The sequence below is a fragment of the Miscanthus floridulus genome, chromosome 8 (genome assembly GCF_019320115.1).
Source record: "Miscanthus floridulus cultivar M001 chromosome 8, ASM1932011v1, whole genome shotgun sequence".
In the NCBI taxonomy this organism is placed as follows: domain Eukaryota; kingdom Viridiplantae; phylum Streptophyta; class Magnoliopsida; order Poales; family Poaceae; genus Miscanthus; species Miscanthus floridulus.
Window position 1 is genome coordinate 180919422 of NC_089587.1, and position 27961 is coordinate 180947382.

The 27961-nt window shown below is 47.3% G+C and overlaps 2 protein-coding genes across 2 annotated transcripts; both read left to right on the forward strand.

Moving 5' to 3' along the window:
• Positions 1-2512: 2512 nt before the first annotated feature.
• LOC136470262 (uncharacterized) lies at positions 2513-2944 on the forward strand. Its single transcript, XM_066468163.1, has one exon. It carries the CDS (start codon positions 2513-2515, stop codon positions 2942-2944), a length of 432 nt encoding a protein of 143 aa, XP_066324260.1.
• A 12603-nt stretch (positions 2945-15547) lies between these two features.
• LOC136470263 (secreted RxLR effector protein 161-like) lies at positions 15548-26584 on the forward strand. The gene is made up of 3 exons (XM_066468164.1): positions 15548-15922; positions 16337-16420; positions 26462-26584. The coding sequence occupies exons 1-3, from the start codon at positions 15548-15550 to the stop codon at positions 26582-26584; spliced, it is 582 nt and encodes a 193-aa protein (XP_066324261.1).
• The last annotated feature ends 1377 nt before the right edge of the window (positions 26585-27961 follow it).

Here is a 27961-nt window from a genome sequence, read left to right on the forward strand (position 1 = left end):
GAACATGCCGTGCACGCAGCACCTGCTGTACTTGCTCGTCGAGCTGGCCTCCTTCTCCGGCGAACCGAACCACCGATAGGCCACGCATGGGCTGCGCGCCCTCACGCGACGCCTCCCACGCCGTGCGCCAAGCGGCTAGCTTGCAAGTGCCCGAGGCCGGTGTTCTCCGACACTGACTGGCGGCTGTTCCGAGCCTCGCCCATAAAGTTCATCTAGGTCAGCCCATCGTTCGGCGAACGCGCTCGCCAACTCCGCGATTACGCAGGCCGCGTTGATGAAAGGTGCGGTGACCGAGCCCCGTCAAGTTCACGACGTGGACATCGGCGTCTCACACGGTGTTCGATGGACGACGCTGCTCGAGGCGCTCACCCGCGTGCCGTGGGGCTCCACGCCGTCCTCCGTCCGCCTCACGGTCGTTGGTCCCACGGCCACACCTCCCGTGCCCTTCTCTGCATCTCCTACAGGCTATGACTGCTCACCACAGCTGCTTCGGTACGCCAAGTCCATCGACTCCGGCGGTAGCGGCAGTGGCAGCACCTTGCCGCACGCCACCGCATGGCACTGGTGTGGCAGCCTACCATGGACGGTGCAAGCGAGCACCACCGGTGCTAGGAGGTCATCAACCAGCCATCATCTACTGCTCACGTGAGCCGCAACTGCCTCCAAAAAAACAGAAACGAAGAGGTATGAACTAGAGATGCATCACTTAAAAAGTTTATGGACCTGAAAAACCACTTTCACCATTAATGGACCCAAGTGAAACATGAACAAAAGTTAATAGACCAATGATGCATTTAACTCTAGAAATAATGTGTGTTTTATATCCGTCATTTATTTACACACAGTAGTCGATGCTTTTTATTTGTTGGCAGAGTCGAGAGTCGCAATATAGAGCAGGTGATGCTGCTGCTGATGATATAACTGAGATGATGACCGACGACGCCCGCCGGCTGGACGATGGCGCTTCCTTGAGCCGGCCGCCACCGCCCCCCGCCCCCTAAAGTATGTCTCGTCTAGCTGCTGTATAATGATGTGCGTCGCCGGCCGTCCTTTGTCGCCTCCATTGATCCATCTGATTGATCGAATACTCCAATCAAGAGAGAATTGAAACGAACTATCGCCTCCATCGAGCGATATGTTCGTGCGTTGTGTAACTTGCACTGTAATGGGTTGAAAATACATGACATTCTAGTGTCTTTTTTGTTGGTGAGTGATCTTACTGTGTTTTACGTGCTTCTCTTATTACGTTGAACATATTTTCTATGTAAAACAATGAACTGCTAAACACTCTTATTTTGGCAGCCGACGACACTGGATCTTGTGGCGCTGGATTAAATACCTCACTCACCTGAGCTGGTGATCCTGTGGGCCAATAAGTGGTATCGGAGCCATACAAGCGCCGTCGCCAGACTAATCGCTGGCGATGACGGGCGGTTCAGAGATGGGCGACAGCAGTGGCACTGCTGTGGCTGCCTAGCCACGACCGGAGGTCGTTGTTCGCACGGTGTGGGAGGCCAACGGCACCAGTTGGCCGATGCTGACTCGCACCAACTATGGAGCGTGGTCGGTGACCATGAAGGTCAAGCTCAGAGTCCGACGGCTCTGGAATGCTGTTGACAAGGGCACCGACAATGAAGAAGATGACATATCAGCGCTTGAGGCTATCCTCGCTGCTGTACCGGCGGAGTACAGGGAGCCGTTGGGGGTGAAGAGCTCGGCTAAGGAGGCGTGGGCGGCTATTGCGGTGATGCGTGTCGGTTCTGACCGCGCAAAGAAGGCGATGGCCCAGCTTCTGAAGTAGGAGTATGCCAACCTCAAGTTTAAGGATGGTAAAACGGTGGACTTCTCCCTCCACCTGCAGACGCTCATCAGCAAGCTGAAGAGCCATGGCGTCACCATCGATGAAGAGAAGATGGTCTTCAAGTACCTCCACTCCGTGCCAGCAAAGTACATCCAGATCGCTCTCTCCATAGAGACGATGCTGGACTTGTCCACCCTCACCATTGAGGATATGACAGGCCGTCTACGAACGGTGGACAAGCGCCTAGAGCAGGCGACAGCAACGAAGGACAACGAGAAACTTCTGCTGATGGAAGAGGAGTGGGCTACTCAGAGGAACTCTAGGAAGGCAGCCTCCTCCAACCGCGGTGACGATGGCAAGCGCCGCGGTAAGGCTTCTTCAGAGAAGAAGCAGGTCGCCCCCAATGCCTACCGACGTTGCAGGAAGATGGGCCATTAGGCATGGGACTGCCCAAATAGCAAGTAGGAGAAGAAGGCTTAGGCTCATCTGGCGCAAGCTGATGATGAGGATCAGGCCACTATCCTGATGGTGATGTTCTGTGCACTGCACGACGTCGAGGCCGAGGAGAGGGAAGAGGCAACGACGGTGGAAGGACTTGGGAAGGCCCTGAAGACCGTCAACCTTGACGAACCACGTGCCCAAGTTCACCTCAGACGTGTGGGCGCCGACTAGGAGCAGCGGTGGTATCTGGACTCTGGTTCCGGTAACCACATGATGGGCACCAAGGCTTCCTTCTCCGAGCTCGACGGTGATGTTACTGGTACGGTGAAGTTTGGTGATGGCTCAAGGGTGGCTATCCAAGGGCGCGGCACCATTATCTTCAGGTGCCAGAACAGGGAGCACCGTGCGCTAACAGATGTATACTATATCCCGCAACTACGTTCCAGCATCATCAGCATTGGTCAGCTGGATGAGCGCGGTAGCGAGGTACTGATCAAGGACGGGGTCCTTAGGATCAGGGACCAGGAGCAACAACTTCTTACCAAGGTGAAGACATCCCTGAACCGATTGTACCTGCTCGACCTGAAGGTAGAGCAACCGGTGTGCCTGGCGGCAAGGCACTCCGAGGAACCGTGGATGTGGTATGCCCAGTTCAGACATCTCAGCTTCGACGCGCTTGGTCAGCTGGAGAAGATGGTCTGAGGGCTACCTCACATCAAGCACAGAGGCGAGCTATGTGACAGCTGCCTGGTCGGGAAGCAGAGGAGGCTACCATTCCCAAAGGTGGCCAAGTATCGCGCGAAGGACGCTCTCGAGCTCATTCACGGTGACCTCTACGGGGTGATCATGCCTGCTACAAACAGTAGTCGGCGGTACTTCATCCTACTCATGGATGATTGCAGTCACTACATGTGGCTACAACTCCTAACGAGCAAGGATGAAGCAGTGACGGTGATCAAGAAGTTCAAGACACACGCGGACGCCGAGAGCGGCAAGAAGCTCCGCGTGCTGATGACTAATCGCGGCGGTGAATTCACTTTGGTGAAGTTCACTGCGTACTGCTGAAAGCTCTAGTTTGATTTTGGTGAATTGATGAGACCCTAAGTGCTAATCTAGTTTATCAAAAGTGATTATGAGATAGGTAGCACTAGTCCAAGTGGTGAAGCAAATGAAGATTATGACATAATGATGGTGATGCCATGGTAATGATCAAGTGCTTGGACTTGAAAAGAAGAAAGAGAAAAACAAAAGGCTCAAGGCAAAGGTATAAATGGTAGAAGCCATTTTATTTTGGTGATCGAGACACATAGTGAGTGTGATCACATTTAGGATCGATAGCCGTACTATTAAGAGGGGTGAAACTCGTATCAAAATGCGATTATCAAAGTGCCACTAGATGCTCTAACTCATTGCATATGCATTTAGGATCTAGTGGAGTGCTAACACCCTTGAAAGTTTTTGTGAAAATATGCTAACACATGTGCACAAGGTGATACACTTGGTGGTTGGCACATTTGAGCAAGGCCTAGAAACTTCACCGACGGAGTGTCCGCCCGTAGAGTGCGGACAGTCCGACAGTGCCACCAACACCCTATACAGAAAAGACAGGGGTTCACAGAGTGACCGGACGCTGGTGGTGCAGTGACCGGACGCTAGGGTCCTGAGTCCAGTCAGTAGTAGCAGTGAGCACGCATCTCAGTCTTGTGACCGAACGCTGGCATGAAGAGTGACCAGACGCTGGCAGAGTGCGTTCGGTCAGTGCTGACGTACGCTGACGTGAGGCGCATAGAGAAAACGTTGAGTGACCGGACACCAGGTGAGTCCAGTCGAGCATGACCGGATGCGTCTGGTCATGAAATTTTGCGTTTGAAACCTTACTAGAAACGACCGGACACTGGGGTCCTGCGTCTGGTCACTTTCTTACTGACGCGTCTAGTCATCACTTGACCATTGAGGTTGGGTGATCAGCATTTGAAGCTAATGACACGTGGCAAGCATCGGGCGACCGGACATTGGGGTCCTGTGTCCGGTCGAACTGACTAGAGCATCTGGTCACCCCGTGTTGTGCCCAGTGTAGGGGTACAATGGCTCTATTTCGTGGGGGCTTCTATTTAAGCCCCATAACCGGCTCAAGCTCACTCTCTTGGTCATTTGCATTAACATAGCAACCTTGTGAGCTTAGCCAAAGCCCTCCCACTCATCTCCATCATTGTTTCATCATCATTGTGAGATTGAGAGAGAATTCAAGTGTATTGCTTGAGTGATTGCATCTAGAGGCACTTGGTGTTTGTGTTTTGCTACGGGATTCACTTGTTGCTCTTGGTGGTTGCCACCACCTAGATGGCTTGGTGCAGCGAAGGAGTATTGGCATGAGTCGGTGATTGTTCGTGGCCATCTCTGGTGATTGTGAGGGGATTTGTACCTTCCCTGGTGGAGCACCGAAAGGTAACTCTAGTGGATTGCTCATGTCATTGAGTTATCTCACTTGTGGGTAGGTTCTTATGGTGTCTAAATTGTGTGGACGAGGTTTGTGCAACACCTCTTAGTCGCTGAACCACCAAGTGTTGGTCGACACAACAAGGACGTAGCGTGTTGGTAAGCATGTGAACCTCGGGAGAAAATCATTTATCTCTTGTCTTTGGCATTCTCCCGATGATTGGCTATATATTCATCTTATGATTGGTTCATCCCCTACACGTCGGTATAATTACCCTACTCACTTATTTACATTCTTGCAAACTAGTTGATACAAGCTCTTTAGTGTAATTAGAATTGAGAGCTTGCTTTATTATTTATATTCATCTAGTTGAGCTCTTTAGAGTAGCAAGATTGAGAGCTCTTATTGAGTAATTACATAGCAAGTTTGTGTGCCTAAGTAATCATTGCAACTAGAATTGTTGGATAGTTGGCTTGCAACCCTTGTAGAGCTAGAGCAAGTTTGTATTACGCTATTTGTCATACTAATCAAATTGCTCTAGTTGATTTATAGATTTTTAAATAGGCTATTCACCCCCCCTCTAGCCATATTAGGACCTTTCAAGTGGTATCAGAGCCGTGGTCACCGTTTGATTGAAGGCTTAACAACCTTAGTGTCAAATTATGGCTCAAGTTGTGTTCAACCATGTGGGGGGCAAACCACCATTCTTTGATGGCACATGCTATGATTATTGGAAGAGAAAGATGAGGATGTATCTTGGTTCAATCAATGATCAAGTATGGGAGGTGACCGAGAAGGACTATGCTATCATTGATCCTGATGACCCCACCAACCAAGACAAGACCAACAAGCAATGCAATACAATGGCTCTCAATACCATATACAATGTCATTGATTCCAAGGTGTTTGAGCAAATCAAGGATTGTGAAAGAGCAAATGAGGTGTGTAGGAGATTGGAGAAAACATATGAGGGCACACCGGTGGTGAAGAGGGCTAAGTTGTACATTCTCAAGGATAAGTTGATAAGCTTCAAGATGAAGGAAGATGAGAGCATTCTAGAAATATTTCATCGGTTGCAAGTGATTGTAAATGACTTGAAGGCCTTGGGAGAGAAGATCAAGGATGATGATATCTCTTGATGTGCTTACCTCCAAGATTTGAGATGTTGAGATTGCTTATCATAAGAGGAGGATTAAAGGAGATTACCCCTAACCAAGTACTAGGTGATGTCATGACCCAAGAGACATACTATGTGGAAAGGGAGAGGGATGACAAGGATGACAAGAAGGAAGAAGAAGACAAGAGGAAGAAGAGTATAGCATTCAAGGCTAGCTCATCATCATCCAAGAACAAGGGCAAGTCCAAGAAAGAATCAAATGATGATGATGATCTTAGTGATATTGATGATGAAGCTATGGCCCTCTTTGTACGCAAGATGGGAAAATTCATAAAGAAGAAGGGCTATGGTGCAAGAAAGAGAAGAGATCACACCAAAAGCAAAGAATATGTGAGAAGATGCTACAATTGCAAGAGTCCTGATCACGTTGTAGCAAATTGTCCCTACAATAGTGACAATGATGAGGATGAGAAGAAGAAGCACAAGAAGGATAAGAAAGAAAAGAAGGAGAAGAAGGAGAAGAGAATGACCTTCCAAAAGAAGAAGAAGGGTGGAGGCTATGTGGTCACTTGGGATAGTGATGGCTCTTCGGATAGTGATGACTCTAGTGATGATGGTAAGAAATCTATCAAGAAAGCACTAGCAAGCATCGCCATCAACAACAAGCCCTCCATCTTCGACACTCCTTCGACATGCCTCATGGCAAAACCTACCAAGGTAAAATATGGTGTGAGCGATGATGATGAATGTGAAAGTGATGCTTGTAGGAGTGATGATAATGATGAGGAGTACTCCAAGAAGGAGCTCATGGACTTGTGTGAGCAAGTGCATACTTGCTTTGAGATTAAGAGAAAGGAGTGCAAGGAATTGAACAAGAAAGTCAAATTTCTTGAGCAATCCCTTGATGAGCTCAATACCACTCATGAGAGGCTAATGGAAGCCTATGAGAAGCTTGGCAAAGCTCACTCCTCTCTCATCGAGCAAGTCAAAGAGGAAGCCAAGAAGGAGCAAGTGATTATATCATGTGATGTGGGACTAAAATGTGATGTTATTGATGAATCTTTTTATAAGCCCATTATAGTTGCTCCCACTAACACTTCATGTAGCACTACTACTTCTACTTCACCTTTGAGTGATGGTCTCACTTGTGATGCCTCATTAATGGTGGAAAATGAGACCCTTAAGAAGGAGGTGAATGAGCTCACTCATTGCCCAACAAAGAGGGATTAGGCTATATCCCCAAGAAAGGCAAGGTGGCCTTTGTCACTCCCAAAGTTAACTTTGTGAAGGATAATGGTCGGTTTTGCAATAGATGCAAGCAAGTTGGGCATGTAGAGCAATATTACAAGATTAACAAGAACAAGCTACCTATTGTATCCTCAATTAAATTTAATTCTTGTTACATGCTTGTTAAGGGTGCCAATGGTGTGAAGGCTAAGTTCATTGGTACACCAATTATGGGCATAAAGGAGAAGGCCATTTAGGTACCAAAGACCTTGATAGCTAACCTTGAAGGACCCAAGCAAGTTTGGGTACCTAAAAGGAATTGATCTTCTTTTGTAGATCAATTATAAAGCCGGAGGAAGGCATTAGGTGCTTGATAGTGGGTGCACACAACACATGACCAGTGATCCAAGAATGTTCAATTTAATCAATGAAAACAAGAGCAATAGGATTGATAGTATCATATTTGGTGACACTAGCAAAGGTAAGGTCAAAGGGCTTGGTAAGATTGCAATATCCAATGACTTGAGCATTTCCAATGTGCTACTAGTAGAAAGCTTGAACTTCAACCTTTTGTCGGTAGCTCAATTGTGTGATCTTGGTTTCAAGTGCATATTTGGTGTGGATGATGTAGAGATTATAAGTGTAGATGGCTCTAACTTGATATTCAAAGGATTTAGATATGAAAATCTATACTTGGTTGATTTCAATGCTAGAGAAGCTCAATTGACAACATGTTTGATCACTAAGTCTAGCATGGGTTGGTTATGGCATAGAAGGCTTGGTCATGTTGGAATGAAACAATTGAACAAGTTTATTAAGCATGACTTAGTTAGAGGTTTGAAAGATGTCACATTTGAGAAGGATAAGCTATGTAGTGCATGTCAGGCTAGAAAATAAGTTGGTAACACACATCCTAAGAAGAGCATGATGAGCACATCTAAGGCATTTGAGTTGATGCACATGGACTTGTTTGGACCAACCACATACACAAGCATTGGTAGAAACAAATATGGATTTGTGATTATGGATTGTTTCACTAGATACACATGGGTATTCTTTCTTGTTGACAAGAGTGATGTGTTTGCAACATTCAAATCATTTGTCAAGGGCATTCACAATGAGTTTGAAACAACCATAAAAAAAGTTAGAAGTGACAATAGTAGTGAATTCAAGAACACTAGAATTGATGAGTTGTGTGATGAATTTGGAATTAGACATCAATTATCGGCCAAGTACACTCCTCAATCAAATGGCTTAGTTGAAAGGAAGAATAGAACTTTGATTGACATGGCAAGATCAATGTTGAGTGAGTACAATGTGAGTCATTCATTTTGGGCTGAAGCAATCAACATGGCTTGCTATTATAGCAACCGACTCTATTGTCACCCCATGATGGAGAAGACACCTTATGAGCTTTTAAATGGAAGAAAGCCCAACATAGCATACTTTCGAGTTTTTGGTTGTAAATGCTATATATTGAAGAAAGGCACTAGATTGAGTAAGTTTGAAAAGAAATGTGATGAAGGTTTCTTGCTTGGATACTCCACTACTAGCAAGGCTTATAGAGTTTGGAATTTGGCTAGTGGTACTCTTGAGGAGGTTCATGATATGGAGTTTGATGAAACAAATGGTTCCCAAGAGGAAGATGAGAATCTAGATGATGTAAGAGGCACTCAATTGTTCAATGCAATGAAGAACGTGGACATTGGTGATATAAGGCCTAGAGAGGTGATTAATATTAAAGATGACAAGAATCAAGCGCTCTATAACTCAAATATGCAAGCTAGTGGTTCCCATGATCAAGTTCAAGCAAGAACTAGTGATGACAAAGTGCAAGATCAACAACAAGTGGCTAGTTCATCATCTCAACCAAGTGATCAATCAAATGCAAGCAATCAAGTGCAAGTGCTTCAACCAACCAATGTTGCAAGAGATCATCCTTTGGACACTATCATTGGTGATATTTCAAGAGTTGTGCAAACTTAATCAAGATTGGCTTTATTTTGTGAGCATTTCTCATTTGTGTCATCCATTGAACCTAAGAAGATAGATGAAGCTTTGAAGGATGTTGATTGGGTCAATGCTATGCATAAAGAGCTAAACAACTTTACAAGAAACCAAGTATGTGAGTTAGTTGAGAGGCCTAAAGATCATAATGTGATTGGAACTAAGTGGGTCTTTCGAAACAAGCTAGATCAAGATGGGATAGTAATAAGGAACAAAGCAAGATTAGTGGCTCAAGGTTACACTAAAGTTACATGTCTTGACTTTGGAGAAACATATGCCCCGGTTGCAAGATTGGAAGCAATTAGGATCTTGTTAGCCTATGCTTGTGCCCACAATATCAAGTTGTACCAAATGGATGTGAAGAGTGCATTTCTCAATGGGTACATCAATGAGCTTGTGTATGTTGAGCAACCTCCCGGTTTTGAAGATGAGAAAAAACCCAACCATGTTTACAAGTTGAGAAAGGCTTTGTATGGATTAAAACAAGCACCTAGAGCATGGTATGAGAGATTAAGAGATTTCCTACTCTCTAAGGGATTCAAGATGGGAAAGGTTGACACCACTCTTTTCACCAAGAAGCTTGGAAATGACTTATTTGTAATGCAAATCTATGTTGATGATATAATTTTTGGGTCAACAAATCAAGATTTTTGTGAGGAGTTTAGCAAGATGATGGCAAGTGAGTTTGAGATGTCTATGATTGGAGATCTTAGCTACTTCCTTGGTCTTCAAATTAAGCAAATGAAGAATGACACATTTGTGAGTCAAGGCAAGTATATCAAGGACATGTTCAAGAAGTTTGGAATGGATGATAGTTAAGATATTAGTACACCAATGGGGACAAGTGGAAGGTTGGATAGTGATGCTAGTGGCAACATGGTGGATCAAAAGATGTATTGGTCTATGATTAGAAGCCTACTTTATGTGACCGTATCAAGGCCGGATGTGATATTTAGTGTATGCATGTGTGCTAGATTCTAAGCCTCACCAAGAGAAAGTCATTCGAAAGCAACAAAGAGAATATTGAAATACTTGAAGTATACACAAAATGTTGGATTGTGGTATCCTAAAGGAGCAAGATTTGAGTTGATTGGATATTCGGACTCCGATTATGTGGGATGCAAAGTTGAGAGAAAGAGCACATCAGGCACATGTCAACTATTGAGAAGATCACTTGTGTCTTGGTCATCAAAGAAGCAAAATAGTGTAGCATTTTCAATCGCCGAAGCGGAGTATATTTCGGTCGGTAGCTGTTGTGCTCAATTACTTTGGATGAAGGCTACTTTGAGTAACTTTGGAATTAAATTCAAGCAAGTGCCATTGCTATGTGACAATGAGAGTGCCGTAAAGCTCACCAACAACCCGGTTCAACATTCAAGAACAAAGCATATTGATGTCCACCATCATTTCATAAGAGACCACCAACAAAAAGGGGACATTTGCATTGAGAGTGTGGGCACCGAAGATCAACTTACCAATATCTTCACCAAGCCACTTGATGAAAAGAGGTTTTACAAGCTAAGGAATGAATTGAACATACTTGACTTCTCCAATATGTGTTGATGCACCCTCCATTATATGGCATGCCTCTCCTTCGAGCAAAGCAAGGTAAAGTTGATTGACATGTCATCCATCCATTGCTAAGGACTTGTTTAGTGTATCTAGTCATTCCTATCATGTCCTAGGCTCATTCATTAAAATCAAATGAATTTGATGCTTGTATGGTACCACTATTGCTTGTATGTTTGAAATGATCTAGTGGTAGCATATGACATGTTTGTGGGCTTGTAAACCTAGTGTTTGATCTAAAAAATAAGCTATAAGTGTTTAACTCAACATGGTATAAGATAACCCTTATTTGGAGGTGTGAAGAAGCTTGTCCTTGGATCAAACCGAGTTAAATATCTTTTGCAAGTAATCTAGATTGAACCAAATTGGGAAAATGATCCTCATTTCACATGGTTTCACCCCAATCTATCTATAATTTGAGCTCACCTTTTGTGCTAATTGTTGACAAAGGGGGAGAGAAATTCACAAGGATAGTAAGATAGGAGAAGCAAACAAATGAAATAACATTGTAAGGGGAAAAATAAAATATGCACACAAGTAGAGGGAGTAAGCTCATAAACTTGTATGTTGTATTTGAATGTGCATTTCATATATTTGCTTGCATGACACAAGTTTTAAATTTTAATATCCATGCTTGTGTGGTGTATGCTAGTTATAGGCTTGAATGATGAAATGAGAAACTAGCATGCATAGGCTAAAGTAACTAGACTTATGGTCATTTTATGGAAACTAGACCCTTGCTTGTAATGTTGATCTCATGGGGTATTCTAGTTTTTATGTATGTCTAGTTACCAATGGTGCTAAGGATGATATATTAGTGCACTTCGATTGATATCACACTTCAAAGGTCCTTATACCTTAGCATCATTTGGTAGACATTGTCTCCTATATTTCCTATCTAAGCATATGTGCAAGCTTCAATCCAAACTCTTAGCACATATGTAGGGGGAGCAATCGCTACCATATGAGATTCATGAAACTTGTCCATATTCTTTTACACATGGTAAATATGTTTGGACAAGCAACATAGATTCAATTGAATTTCAATTCATATCTTTGTGAAAGGGTTGTCATCAATTACCAAAAAATGGGAGATTGAAAGCTCTAGTTTGATTTTGGTGAATTGATGAGACCCTAAGTGCTAATCTAGTTTATCAAAAGTGATTATGAGATAGGTAGCACTAGTCCAAGTGGTGGAGCAAATGAAGATCATGACATAATGATGGTGATGCCATGGTAATGATCAAGTGCTTGGACTTAAAAAGAAGAAAGAGAAAAACAAAAGGCTCAAGGCAAAGGTATAAATGATAGAAGCCATTTTGTTTTGGTGATTGAGACACTTAGTGAGTGTGATCACATTTAGGATCGATAACTGTACTATTAAGAGGGGTCAAACTCGTATCAAAATAAGGTTATCAAAGTGCCACTAGATGCTCTAACTCATTGCATATGCATTTAGGATCTAGTGGAGTGCTAACACCCTTGAAAGTATTTGTGAAAATATGCTAACACATGTGAACAAGGTGATACACTTGGTGGTTGACACATTTGAGCAAGGGTTAGAAACTTCACCGATGGAGTGTCCACTGTAGAGTGCGAACAGTCCGACGGTGCCACTAGCGCTCTATACAGAAAAGACAGGGGTTCACAGAGTGACCAGACGCTGGTGGCGCAGTGACCAGACGCTGGGGTCCTGAGTCCGGTCAGTAGCAGCAGTGAGCACGTGTCTCGGTCTTGTGACCGGACGCTGGCGCAAAGAGTGACGGCCGGACGCTGGCAGGGTGTGTCCAGTCAGTGCTGACGTACGCTGACATGAGGTGCACCGAGGAAACATTGAGTGACCGGACGCCAGGTGAGTCCGGTCGAGCATGACTAGACACGTCCGGTCATGAAATTTCATGTTTGGAACCTTACTGGAAATGACCGGACACTGGGGTCCTGTGTCCGGTCACTTTCTAACTGACGCATCCGGTCATCACTTGACCATTGAGGTTGGGCGATCGGCATTTGAAGCCGATGAGACGTGGCAAGCATCGGGCGACCGGACACTGGAGTCCTGCATCCAGTTGAACTGACCAGAGCGTCCGGTCACCCCATGTTGTGCCCAGTGTAGAGGTACAACGGCTCTATTTCATGGGGGCTTCTATTTAAGCCCCATGGCCGGCTCAAGCTCACTCTCTTGGCCATTTGCATTGACATAGCAACCTTGTGAGCTTAGTCAAAGCCCTCACATTCATCTCCATCATTGTTTCATCATCATTGTGAGATTGGGAGAGAATCCAAGTGCATTTCTTGAGTGATTGCATCTAGAGGCACTTGGTGTTCATGTTTTGCTACAGGATTCACTTGTTGCTCTTGGTGGTTGCTACCACCTAGACGGCTTGGTGTAGCAGAAGAGGATTGGTATGAGTCGGTGATTGTTCGTGGCCATCTCCGGTGATTGTGAGGGGATTTATACCTTCCCGGCGGAGAGCCGAAAGGTAACTCTAGTGGATTGCTCATGTCATTGAGTTACCTTACTTGTGGGTAGGTTCTTGCGGTGTCCAAATTATGTGGATGAGGTTTGTGCAACACCTCTTAGCCGCTGAACCACCAAGCGTTGGTCGACACAATGGGGACGTAGCATGTTGGCAAGCACGTGAACCTCGGAAGAAAATTAGTTGTCTCTTGCCATTTGGTATTCTCCTGGTGATTGATTTAATATTAACCTTGTGATTGGTTCACTCCTCTATACGGCGGTATTATCACCCTACTCACTCATTTATATTATTGCAAACTAGTTGTGGCAAGCTCTTTAGTGTAATTAGAATTGAGAGCTTGCTTTGTTATTTTAAGTTCATCTAGTGGAGCTCTTTAGGGTAGCAAGAGTGAGAGCTCTCAGTGAGTAGTAACTTTGCAAGTTGTGTGCCTAGTAATCATTGCAACTAGAATTGTTGGATAGGTGGCTTGCAGCCCTTATAGAGCTAGAGTAAGTTTGTATTTCGCTATTTGTCATACTAATCAAAGTGCTCGAGTTGATTTGTAGATTTTGAAATAGGCTATTCACCCCCCTCTAGCCATATTAGGACCTTTTAACTACGTGGATCAGGGTGTGGGGCAACACCACACCGTGTCGTACTCGCCACAATAGAATGGCGTGGTGGTGAGGCAGAACCAAACGGTGGTCGGCTTGGCCCAATCCATGTTGAAGGCCAAAGGCACGTCGGTAAGGTTCTAGGGAGAGGTGGTGACCACGGCGCTGTTCATCCTCAACCGCGCTCCGACCAAGGCCCTGACGGGCAAGACGCTGTTCGAAGCTTGGTATGGATGCAAGTCGAGTGTGTCCTTACTCTAGACATTCGGCTGCATCGGCCACGTCAGGAAGACGAAGCCAAACCTCACCAAGCTGGAGGATAGGAGCACACCCATAGTGTTCCTGTGCTATGCGGAGGGTACTAAGGCGTACCAGCTCTACGACCCACGTGGAGACAAGGTGCTTGTCTCGCACGACGTTGTGTTCGACGAGGAGGCGGCTTGGGACTGGAGCAGTCCGAGCACGGGAGAAGCTGTCAGCTTCACCAACACCTTCATCGTCGAGCACTTGGTCATCCACGGTGGTGGAGACACTGGGGAAGATGTGCTGAGCACTCTGGTGGTAGAACTAAGCACTCCTGGGGCAGTGCCAAGCACTTCGGGAGAGATGTCGAGCACTCCGGGAGGAGGGCTGAGCACTTTTGGAGGGATACCGAGCACGCTAGGAGTGGTGCTGGGAGGTTCTGCAGTGGTGGCGACCACTCCAGGATAGGTGCCGAGCACTCCTGTGGCGGAGCCAAGATGTCTTGCAGTGGTGCCGACCACTCCAAGACTGAGGCTGGACACTCCTATAGTGTGGCCGAACACTACAGGAGTTATGACGAGCTATTCAGAAGTAGTGCCGAGCACTCAAGGTGCTGTGCCAAGCACTCCAGCGAAACAGGAAACTCCATCGACGACGATCGAGTTCACCTCACCTCCAAGTGATATCACTGAGTTCATGGATGCCTTCCACGAAGGTGAGGAGGTGCGGTTCCACAGCCTGGATGACATCATCGGCGGCATAGGTCCCTCAGGTTTGGCAGGCAGGCTGCTCAATGACGCAGAGCCACTACTTGTCAGTGTAGAGGAACCATCCACGTTCGTGCTAGCCGAGCGTGATGGAAACTGGCGATGGGCAATGTTGGAGGAGATGAAGGCGATCGAGAAAAACGAGACTTGGCAGCTTATCGATCCACCTCTAGGATGCCATCCGATCAGCCTGAAGTGGGTGTACAAGGTCAAGAGGGACGAGCTCGGCGCCATTGTCAAGCATAAGGCGCACCTCGTCGCCCGAGGCTTTGTTCAGCGCGAGGGCATAGACTTCGAGGAGGTCTTTGCGCCGGTAGCGACATGGAGTTGGTCCATTTGCTACTAGCCTTGGCAGCAGCAAAGGACTGGTGCATCCATCACTTGGACGTTAAATCAGCCTTCCTCAATGGTGAACTAGCGGAAACGGTCTTCATCAGACAACCCCTAGGTTTCGCCATCAAGGGAGAGGAGCACAGGGTGCTCCGACTACGCAAGGCACTCTACGGGCTGCGGCAGACCCCCCGAGCATGGAACGCCAAGCTTGACGCCATGCTAGGCGAGCTTGGGTTTCAAAGGTGTGTAACCGAGCACGCGCTCTACACACGACGATGGGGGAAGGAGGAGCTCATCGTCGATGTGTATGTGGATGACTTAATTGTCACCGGCGTGCGCATGTGTGTATGACTTAATTGTCAAGCGCGAGATGGTAGCTCATTTTTGAATGAGCGATCTCGGCGCACTCTCCTACTACCTCGACATCGAGGTGAGACAGGGGAAGGAGGAACTCACGCTCGGTCAGAGCGCATATGCCTCCAAGCTGTTGGAGAGGAGCGGCATGGCTGAGTGCAAGCCATACGTGACTCCGATGGAGGAGCGGCTGAAGCTGACGAAGGCCGACACCGCGACGAAGGTGGATGCGACACTCTACCGGAGCATCATCGGTGGTCTGCGCTACCTAGTCCACACAAAGCCGAACATTGCGTTCGCCGTGGGCTATGTCAGTCGCTTCATGGAGGATCCTAGAGAGAATCACTGTGCTACGGTGAAGCGGCTACTGCGCTACATCAAGGAGACGGTGGATCATGGGATCATCTTTCCAAAGACCGATGAGAGTAGGTTGCAGCTCACTGTGTTCAGCGATGCAGACATGGCGGGGGATATCGACGAACGATGGAGCACCTCTGGCGTGCTCATCTTCCTTGGGTCGGCCCTAATTTCATGGCTGTCGCTGAAACAGAAGGTGGTGGCGCTATCTACGTGCGAGGCAGAGTACGTAGCGGCGGCCACAGCGGCGTGCCAAGTTGTGTGGCTACGCCGGTTGCTGGGCAAGCTGACCGGCGTGGAAGCTCACCCACCAACACTGATGGTGGACAACCAGCCCGCCATCGCCCTCACAAAGAATCCGGTTCTGCACGACCAGAGTAAACACATCGACGTGAAGTTCCACTTCCTCAGGGACTGTGTCGATGGAGAGCAGATCGTCATCGAGTTCGTCGAAACTGGTCAGCAACTCACGGACGTCCTCACCAAGCTGCTCGGATGTCTTCGACTCATGGAGCTAAAGGAGATGATCGACATGGAGGGGGTACAAGGCTTAGCAGTAGGATTAGTAGAAGAATGTTAGATAATCTACTGCTATCTTGTGTGAACACAGCAAGAAGGCGACGCCAAAAAGGCCCCCTACTGTGATACTGTAGCTGCTGCAGGTGCAGGCGCCGAACTGCTCACCTACAGCATTGTAGGCACATGCAGTGGCCGACGCAGAGTCAGCCCTGTATGTTATCTAATTACTGTTACAGGATGTGCACTGTACTAGGACTAGATAGATAGAGTTGTATAAATAAATTACCACGATAAATCAGTAAAAAGAGTTTAGATTTGTCATCTCACAGATAGGGCTTCGGCCAACGCTGGTGTCTTGTATTGTGTGTGCTTGCTCTGTTCTCCCTTGTTCTTCTAGCTCCAGCCATAGTGTGTGGGGACAGACAACGCCTGTTCGTGGTTGGCACGGCTAGTGGGCGCTCGACAACACTAGCGGGTGCTCGATAAAACTGATGAGTGGTTCACTCACCTGAGCCGGTAGTCCTATGGGCCAACATCTTCTTCCATCTTGCGTCCCATCTGTCTCCGTTGATGTTGTTTGCTTTGTGTCTCTGATATGCAGGGCCACTTCTTGGCGCTATTGTTTCGTAATCAGGAGTCGCGCCTGATTTTTTTGGTTTTTGTTTCATTTCTGTCTCACAATTTTATTTCCCCTTCCTCTTCTTGTTCCCTGCGGCGCTCACGGGGGACAGGTGAGCTGTGATTCCAAGAGTTTGCAAGGTTCTTTTCTTTTTGCTTCCTTTGACTCCTGGAAATGTTCGTTGTTAGGGTATGCTCACGTGCTATTTCTTGTTCTAGATGTCAGGTTCGTATAATTCATGGATCTGTTATCTTCTGTGTTTGGGGATGGTTGGAATTTCAGGCTTCCTTGTCTGACCTAGGGTTCGAGCAGGCGTTTCACATTGATGGTTCGGATTTGCTCGATTTGCTGCTTTGGCCGTCATCCTTGTTGATGGCGTTCGATTAGTGATTGTGTGCATTTTAGGCTTCATCTCTAGTTACCGGTTGAGATTAGTGCAGTCCCTCACGCACGGCTTCCTGCCTCCCTCGAGTAGGAGCCTGAGCCTGTGCCTGTGCCTGAGGCTCTTTAGCTTGGGAGTTATTTATCTCATTTAGACAAATGATATTTCCTTACTATTAGGAAGCTGCTTTATATGTGGCTGAATTGGTATTTTGTTATAAGGAGACTTTGACATATTAACTTCTAAAACAGGTGATACCCCACGCGTTGTTGTGTAAACTTTGGAGTATAAAGGGGGCAGACCCAGTGCCGGAGGCTCCCACATAAGTGGGGTCTGAGGAAGGAAAAAACCGAGGCAAGCCTTCCCCCCGCAAAATCTGTGGAGAGGCTGCTTCGAACCCGCGACCTGGTGACTCAGTGAGACAGCTCTCACCACTGCACCAGGCCTGCCCTTCTTGTGTAAACTTTGGAGTATGATTAAAAAAACATCTTAGAACTGAAAATAAATCACTTGATCATAACATTTTGGGGAAAGAATTATTTGATGGCCATGTTTATTCTATCAATTTTGATCATAACATTTTGGGGAAAGAATTATTTGACGTCTTAGACTGGAAGAAGTAAAAAAATTAAATAAATGAACGCCCATGTTTATTCTATCAATTTTTATCATAGTTGGCATGAAAAAGGAGGATGTACGTATAACAACTGAAGTTTATTGTGCCAGCAGCCAGCGGAATATGGACAGCTTGAACTATAATGTACCATTTTTTTTCATAGATATCTAACTGAGGTTCCGGCTAACTACTTTTTTCAAAATTCGTAAGTATGGGAAGTGCAGATATCGATCTTTACCCTGGGAGATATTAAAAGAAACTGATTACCTGGAAGAATAGTTTTGCTTGCTGCGCATGTGTGTATGACTCATGAGTGCCTCTTTGAATGAACATACACCCGATCTACACTGACACACAAAAACATAGGCATGTAAAAATGTAAGAAACAGAATTATGAATTTGTGACATGTTTATTGAAATATGATAGTAGCTGCATCTATGGCCAATAGAAAAGGCACCCTGACATGCTCTTTATATCAAGATACTCAAAGCAGTAGGAAATATATACGCAATAAACCATGACTGAAAGTATTGTTGATTGATTTGGTGTGAGAGAAAAATACTGTTCATTGATGGAAAAGTACGGCTTATAAGCCAAACAAGTCCAAACGAACATGTATTGTAAATATAAACTAGTGATATATGGATGTGGTGGCAATTGTAACCCCAGGGGCATGGATTCTGGTTTGAAGAGAAGAGCAACAGAATGTTTTTGCCGCAACATTTCAAATTTGTTACTGCAACACATGCAAAATCATCCATTGCTTGCAAGATAGAAACGCGCCAGTTCGCGAGGCCGGAGGACACCGTCGCCTCGACTCTCCTGCTTGACACTCGTGCTGACCTGCCAGGCCTCTGAATCGTCTCGGGCTCTCAAGCAGAATCAGTACATTCTCTTCGCTTGCTTTGAATATCTCAATTGAGAATCAAATTCATCCGTTAGGGTACGCTAATTATATACGCTCTCTTTGCTTCCTTTTAATCTCTCAATTGGCAACATTATGCATTGAGAAAAAAACTATTGAATGAGATTGATATTGATGTCATTGTCAACGACTTTGCATCAAGGAATGTTAGGAGCAATTTTTAAGGTATATTTAATATGTATATTTATTTTATATGAGTATTGCTTTTCGATACATGTCGGAGTGCCAAAAAATTATATATACGTGTTGAATAATTTTATATATTTATATAAAGGGCTCTGAGTTTTGATTGGGCTTCAGGCCCCGAAAAACTCAGGATCAACACTGGGCATATCAGATTATTTTAAGAGATAGGAGCGTCCAATATTATTAGACTCTGTCCAAATGTCTGGGTGCGTCAGAGATGGAGATTGCTTCAGTGCTGGCTGTGTGTGGGCCCAATGGGAAGCACTGAGACTTTTTGTGGGCCAAACTACCGGCCTACATACAGAAAGGGTCCACAGTACTACCGGCTTCAGGCTGTCTGGGCCAAACTGCTTGCCGGGCTGCCGGCCTACAGATGGCCTCCATCGTCCAATTGAGGCCAGGCTTTTGGGGCCCAATTGCTGGACTACAGGGATCACCCAAGTTGTGGCTTCCAGGGCCTAACAAGTAACAAGGGCCGACCGGCAGGAAGCAGGAAGCACACACACCTCAAGCTATCTATAGACGGTAGAGAAGTTCAGAGCTAGGAGTACCATAATTAACGCAAAATCTATTATGCGACCGGTCGCGCTACCTCCTCGCCCCTCGGCTTGCATGACCGCGGCCGCCGCAACGAGCCCCTCTTCTTCTCCACCTCCAACGGCCTTAGAAGGGGCTAAGGGAGGCAGACCGACATGACGGCACAGGAGAGACAACGGCCAGGTGGAGGCGGTGGTGACGCCGTTGGAGCAGGCGGCGGAGGAGGGGCCGAGCCAGGTTGGGTCAGGTGTGGGCACGGCCAGGGGGGGGGGGGGGGGGGGGGGGGGGGGGAGGCGGGAAGAAGGAGGGCCGCGGGCACGGTAGGGTACCATGCCGCGGTGGGCGGGGTCGCGTGCTACCCTATAGCGCGACAGGTCGTGTCGGGCCTTTATCTCTGCCAAAATTAAGGTCCAAATAACGTCTAACTCAGAAGAGATCCTGGTTGAGATACAGGATGGCACTACATTTTCCCCTTGGACTTGCTTCTTGGCTTGTTTTGTTGCTCCACTAGCTAGAGTCTCGATGGCGTCCACCTTTTGCTTGATGCACCGAAGAACCAAAATTCATGTCAGTGGTTTCCTGGTCCCTTTTTGGAAATAATCAAATCACCAAGTCTGCGCAGGTTGGATGCTTCCCTTTATTGGATTTTCATTTGCTTTTCTTTTTTCAGCGAGGCGAGTGTTTTTTTGATCGGTGAACGACGACTATGTGTTGTGAGGTGAGGTGGCGTGTTTCACCCGTTGCCGTTGGACGTTGGAGTCGGCCACTGCCCACTGGGGGTTGGATGGCTCGGCGATGGGGTGTGATGATTGTGCCAAGTTCTGTTGTTGGTGCTTGGCTTGGCGTCGCATGCGCGCCGCTGAATTGCTCCTCCGTTTCTCTTTTGCATCTTTCTGCAGAACAAACAACTTGTAGTGCCACCACTATGGCCAGTACGATGTACTTCTCCTCTAAGGAAAGCAAGTACTGGTAAGCTAGCATAGTACGATAAAACCAACCGGCCCGTGACGCGCATCGATATATGGAGTAGGAGTACCGTCACGCTTGTGACTCACGCGATGCCCTCCGATCCGTTCCGCTGTTATTCTTTCTTCCTCCCTTGCGCAAGCAACGTCGTCGTCGTTGGATGGTTCCGGCTTTTCTGAGGTCTGGTTGCATGGTGACGGCGCCGTGACTGTGCTGTGCAGCTCGTGCTTCTTTACGCTGGTCCTCGTGAGCTAGTAGCTGACCGAGACGACCCCCCCGCTGTCCCCCTTGCTCGTCTCATCGCTAACGCCAACAGTCGATCCCCCCCACCGCGCACTACTACGAGGAATGTGTGTGCTGTACAAGTGGCTGATGACTGGCTGTCGACGCCGACGCCGACGCCGACTGCTCCCTCAGTGAGCAGTTCAGCTTCGACGTCGAGAAGAAGGACCTCGATCAATTCCGGCCGGCCCCCACATTGCAAGCCGATCGGCGGTTTGGCGGCTGGGGCGAAGCGAAGCCGTACGCTCTGGTTTTTGGTACGCACGCACCCGACGACGACGACGACGTCATGGGAGGGATAAATGTATCGCGCAACTTGGCGATAAACAAGTTGGCCAGTTGCAGGTACCGGCGGGCGGCGGCCCTGATGCGATCGATCCTCGCCAGGTTCATGCACCCAGCCGGGCACGGGACGACGGCCGCGCGCGACTAGGCCCCTCGCAGAAAGAAAAAGAGTGCACTGCAGCAATGTTCCCCGGCCAGTTATTTAACATTGTTCCGGCCAGTTCTTTAACATATTAATAGATACATACATACATATCTGACTTGATTCCATCTGGTGAGTTCGTCATGTGCCGACTAGGGGTATATCCATGGTCCAAATCGATCGACGGTACGTACGCTGGATTGTACTGTATAGCTTGTTATGATTCGCGCTTTCTTGCAGATAATGGAGTTCCAGAAAGCAGCAAAACGAACACTGATACGGTAGTAGTATAGTAACCTTGCGTGTAGACAAAATTAAGGATGAGCGCATGAGAGCGAGAATCTTTTCTAGTTTATCTTAACTAAACAAAATAAAGGATGAGAGCACGAATCTGATCTACATAAGACATCCAAAGGATCGGACCGATATATCTAGAGATTAACAAAGTCACTGTAGACATGCCACATCAAATTAAGAACTTAAACTCAAGTGGACATTGGGTTACACCATAAGAAATCTAACTAGCTGAATTACGTGGAATTAGCAACAAATCCTCAGCTTCAGCTAAATAAACTGAAAAAATAGTTATTTAGCACAAGGAGGAGAGTGGCCACCCTATGCTTTGGTTAGTAATAGTAGTTCAATTAGCCCTTAGTTCACTGTCCACACTCCACACAATTATATGAACTTGTTCAAATATTAGCCATACTGTATACAAGGATTTCTAAGCATCCAATCAAGAGCTGGTCAACCACTAGATAGTACAGCCATTAGATGTGCCAATTAGAGCAAGTATAATAATGGTCCTATAGTCAAGCTAGTCATTGTTGATGCAAAAGAGAGAAGGAAAAAGAGGAGAGCTTGGTTCTCACGCAATCAACAAGTTGGGCATAAGATCCTATATATGCAGTGGTGGGCCTAGATAGCAAGTGTATGCATGTGAGGAGAAATAAGAAACAGAATATGGGACAAGGTATCACATAATAATATTTTTTTTTGTAGACAATAAAACAGAAGACAACTATTGCATTACTTGGTTTTTATAACTTACTTATAGCCAAACACTTGGCTTTATTGTTAGACTTGCTCTTAGACTAGCCTAACTGCTTTTAATGAGAGGCATGAAAGACCTTTCAGTCTCTACTTAATTTGCCCTAAAAGTTCTAGAAGTTTTCATGCATATTTATCAATGGAGTGAGTAGTTTATCTAATCCATGTTTCACATTATCTTAAGAGATTGACTAGCTTCGACCGCTCCTGGATCTTGGCTTCGCCAGCAGAATTATAATTGAACAATGTGTCGCCCTTTATTGTTCATCACAAGTGAAAGCTACCACTGCAAGCTATTTCATTAACCAGAGAGCATCTAATATACGATCACACCAAGGTAATCCATGAGCTATTTGCTAGGTTGTTCCTCTACATGAAGGATGATCTTGAGCCCAGCAAAGCAGCCTAAATGGAGCCATAGGCCCAGTTCTCGTGAGTCGTTGATTTTGGTTGGAATCAATGTAGAGATCGATCCTTGGAAGGAATAACTGTCGACCAAATACGTCCGGTAGTCTACCGAGGGGTATGCCCACGGTAGTAGATGAATCGGTTGAGGTGCGCGTGAGGGAACCAGATGGTGACATAGAACGTAAGAGACAACGATTAGACAGGTTCAGGCCGTCAACTTGACGTAATACCCTACGTCCTATGTCTTTGTTGATTGTATCATGAGAGATGAGATGAAAACAAGGGGGTCCCTACCCGCCTTATATAGCCTGAGGGTACAGTTACAGATCGGTTGTTTCTATCCCGATCGGTTTAAGATAGGAAGTCTAGCATATCTGAGCAGGTTTTCTAGATCACCGAAGATCTTCACGCAGTCTTGCGAGGCACGCCGACCTGTATCATGCTTCGCACGGCGTCGTCTTGTAGGCTTGGCCTCCACTGGTGGCATGGCCCATGCACCATCTTGTGGGCTGGACCACCCCTAGCGGCTCGGCCCATGTACAGCCCTGCTGGTATCGGGGGTTATACCCCCACAGCTAGTCCCCGAGCGCCTTGCATCCGTTGAGCAACACCATCTTGAGCTTGTCTGAGCTATTGAGCATGCAACCGAGCTGCTGAACATGTCGTCTGAGATGTTTGAACACGTGCCCGAGCTGTTTGGGCATGCGTCCGAGCTATCTGAGCATGCGTCCGAGCTATTCGTCTGGTTGCTGGAGCTAAGCACACTCGAAGCCAAGGTTTGTTAGAAGGATTTAAGGAGCTCAAGTAAAAAAATTTCAAAGCCACCAACTTTGGTGAAGTGTGCCCACTTAGGTTTCGGGCGTCGAAATTGTTCGCGTGGCATCCTTGACTTAGTTAGCGCGGAAGAACTTAGCCGCTTTGAAGATATCTAAATCAAAGAAATAAGCTTATTCACCGCAAGGTGAAGTGTGCCCACTTAGTCCCCGAGCCTGGCACTAGGTGAAGTAGTCTCATGGTGCTAGGGTCCAAAGTAATAGTCTTCAGGTGTTGAACCAGTTCCCAGCTTGGCTGAGAAAAACAGTACAATCATCGCTAGATGACGTGTATGCACGTAGTCCCCAAGCATGCTAGAAGATTATGAAGAAATCTTGTAGGGTCAGAGAAAGAAAATATCGTGTCGTAGCAACGCTCAGTGTTGAATATCAACCCGCATTTGACATGGTTTGACGCGGCGGCCCACCAGGCCCACTCAGCGGCCCAACGGCGTGCAGAGACGTCAGGAGAGAATGCGGCACGACGGGCGTAGTTTCTCAAAAACCCTGGAGGGTGGAGGGTCAGGGATCGAACCGTTATAAGAGTGTTGCGACCCCGGCGTATATTCCCCACTTTCTCTCCGACACTTCATCTTCTTCCTCGCGCCCACACCGCTTCGCCTGGCAACTGCTCCACCACTAGAGTGACCGCAAGCGCGCAGCCTCCTCCAGGTGATGGATCTGTTAGATGGCGCCCAAAAGAAACCACAGCAGTTCGAGTAGAGCATCATGAGAGCTCAATCGCGCCAAGGAATGGGTGGGGTCCATCAGCAACGAGGCGGTGCTCAATCGGTTGGTGGAGGACGACATGCTGCCCGATAGGATGACATCGGGTGGCGTCCAGCTCGCGGTGAGAGCTTTCTGACTCCTTGCGGCGATGAATTAGTAGTTTTTGAAAATTATTTCTATCCTAGATTTAGTGTTCCAATCCATCCGTTTCTCCATGGATTGATTGACTATTACAAGATTAGTCTTTGCAATCTGGGCCCAAATTCCATCCTTCATGTCTCTGTCTTCATTCATTTCTACGAGGCTTATCTTGGCATTCTTCCGCATTTTGATCTCTTCCGCCACTTCTTCTATTTGAAAGCCCAGGGGGGATATGGATCTAGGATCGTAGGCAGCGCGTACTTGCAGCTTCGAGATGGGATGGTTGGCCAATACATCACCACCATGTTGAACATAAATGTGAAATATTGGGCGCAGCAATGGTTCTACATGCCATAGGGGGAACACTATGTGGCATGTGACATTGATCAGATTCCCATGAGCAACGCCAAGTGGTCAGAGAGACCTGGTGCCAATGGGATGGAGCAAGAGATGGAGCTGTTGGCACTGATCGACCGGAGAAGGGTGGATGGGGTCATAGTGGCGACAAACTTCAATTTTCGGCGATGCCAGCCCAACAAGGAGAGCACATCCCGAATATGAATTCCGGGGAGATACTAATGGGACCCATGAGGTTCCCGAGCCAATTAACCAGGATGAAGTCATACGATGAGTTGGATTATTGTTTAACCTCGAGCGGCGTCGTAGGATCGATGATCAGCAGAGGGCCTTTAGTGTAGGGACCCTCACACCATAGGTAAGAGTCTTCTTTTTAGTTTTGCTTGATCCCTTATCTGTTGCAATTGCAATATACTCATTTGTTTTCCTAAAGATTCATGGGTAGGATCAGTCGGTATACTTCTCGGCGGTGCCATCACCTGACTGGCCGAGGGGTATTGATTCCTAGCCAAGCCATCCTCAGCGTCGATCTAGCTCGGAAGCTGGTGGGGATAGCTTGGCTAACCTTGATGACAGAGATGAAGACGAGCAGACGTCGTATGTCCATGAGAAGCTCCAGGGGAAGCAGCCAGCTGGTGAGGAGCCATCCCCAAAAAGAACAAAAATAGCTAGATCGTCTCGCCATGAGGAGAGGTCGATAACCATTAGAGCGTCCACCTAGCCTCGAAGACGGTAGGTGCTGCTGTCATGCTCATCGGACGACGATGGACAAGTGGCGCCTTTTTCACCGAGGGCTATGATGTCCCCACCGTCTGCGCCGTCTAGGGTGGAGACACACGAGAGGCGGTGGACACAGGAGGCTATAGCAACAATGCCTGATAGCATGAGGGTGACACCAGCAGCAGCAACTCAGTTGGCGTCGTCAACGATAGCCTGGACGACTACCGCAGTCCCTGAGACCTCGTGAACAACTCCAGTGGTGGCAGCGCAGGCGACCACTGTAGTCCCTGAGACCACATGAGCGACTCCGGTGGCGATGATGGAGACGCCGAGCGGTTCGGCTGCTGGGAAGACTACGTCCAGGCGGGGACACAGGTTCCAAGCTGTGCAGTGGGAGTCCCAGTTGTATGTGCCTTATTTATTTGCCGTATTTCTTCGGCATGGTGGTTTGCTTCTTGATGAATTTTTTGCTTGTTGTAGTGCGGAGTCGGCGGAGGTCTTGTAGCCATCGGCTGCTAATGATGGAAGGCACACGGAGGAGCAAGCACAAGCAAGGGTGGATCTGGTTGCCACCACCATGGAGGAGCCCTCAACAACTAGACCGACCTCGCCTGGCGGTAGATTGCATGACGAGGGTGATCCTAGTGTAGAGGAGGCATGGGATGCTGCGGTGATGTCAAGTGGTCTTGCTGTTGTAGGTACGGAGCCTGCGGGGGATGTGCTGAGTAGTGCGGCTCAAGGTCTGCCCGTGGTTGCTGAACAAGCATCATCTGCAGTGGCATCAATAGGGAGAGTGGCGCTTGGACGCTCTGTCCGAGCACAGCAGTAGCAGCCAAGGAGGGCACCTTTGCCAGCGTCCGCTGTGGAGATCGAAGAGATAGTGTAGGAGCCCACCCCGCCTCCCCAACTCCTCCGCACGGTCATTCAACGTGGCAAAGAATTTGAGATGCTAGAGGAGGTGGAGGCGAGCGCGGAGACAAGGAAGCTGAGGGCTGATCTAACATTGATGATGGGCCGTATTGAGGTAAGCCTAAAGAGATCTTGTTTGCCCACTATAGAATGATATGAAGGTGTACGAGCAGTGCCGGTGGCAGCTGGAGGAGATGGCTCCGGTACTGGAGGAGAACAAGAGCATGCAAGCATCGGTGAAAGACCTCCAGGCGCGCCTGCTCCAAGAGTGAAACCACAGGGAAGACCTATAGGTGAAGGTTCTAGCGTTGGAGAAGGAGTGCCAGCAAATGGAGGTGGAGGGCCAGTCGATGGCTGAGCAGCTCAGCCATAGTATTGATCGACAGAAAGGTTGGTCTCGGAATTTCACTTGGCTGGTATTCAGCATTATGAGATGTCTGATTGTTATACACAACAGTGGAAATGGAGCTTGGCCTTTCCCAGGAGGCCTTCGACTAGCTTTAGGAGGCGAAGGAGAAAGCGGAGGAGAAGGTTGGGAAAATCACTAAAGATCTTTAACGTGAGTGTTTTTCATGCTATTTTGACTTGTGCGGCGTTACGCCCATGCTTAGCATATGGCTGTCTTGTTTGTAGAGTATCGACACTAGGCCCAGGCGTAGTTCTAGGTGCTCATGGAACAAGTGAAAGACCTTGATGACAAGCTAGACATGATGATCATAGGAATCTAGCCCATGCTAGACTACGTTGGTCTTGAGCAACCCGAGGAGGCAAGGGTGCCCAGCGACGGGCCATACCGGTCGGTCATGGATTGTTGCCAGATGGCATGGGCAGACTTCATGGAGTTTGCACACAGCACCACCCATGGAGCCATCGTCCACGCACTTGCACAGCTACAATCACACTACCCTTTAGTGCATCTTCGACGGGTGGCGACCGGGTATGCACAGGGCATGGACACGGAGAAGATCGTCATGCTGGAAGACGATGCAGAAGAGCTGGCAAAGAGGTTGGTCAAAGATGTTGAGTTGTTCAGTGAAGAGGGAGCAGTGCTCTGTAGAGTAGAAAAAAATCATGTTGAATCATTATACGAAAGTGCTTGGCAACTTTTGTTGAACACTTGTTGTTATGGTATGTTTGTGTTTATATTTGATATAAACCATCCGATCAGTAGTGTATAGTTGAGACCCCAGCTCTAGCTAGCCTATTAACCATAACGTAGGACACAGGGGGCATGTGCATGTGGGAAGAACAGGGTGTCGCTAAGGAACTATTGCCGACCACCCATGACGTAGAGGGTGGACGTTCATGCACATGCAGGGAGAAGTCAGAGACAGGGTCATCTCTAGAGACGTCCAAGCATCAACGTGTTTGTTCGGGCATTTGACTTAGGCGTAGTTGGCATGTCATCTTTAAGATGTTGTACGCAGAAACATAATCGCTTAGAAAAAAGCACGAAGATAACAATATGGAGAAACATTAGAACAAAAACTTTATTGAATACTCAAATATGAATGGTACATATCTTTGAAAGGATACCCTTCAAGGGTAGAAGCGCCTAAGAAGATCGATGTGCCAAGAATTTGGGACATCTCTTTCATCCATGTCGCATAGCCTATAGGAACCTGGTCGGGTGACCGCCTTGACGATGA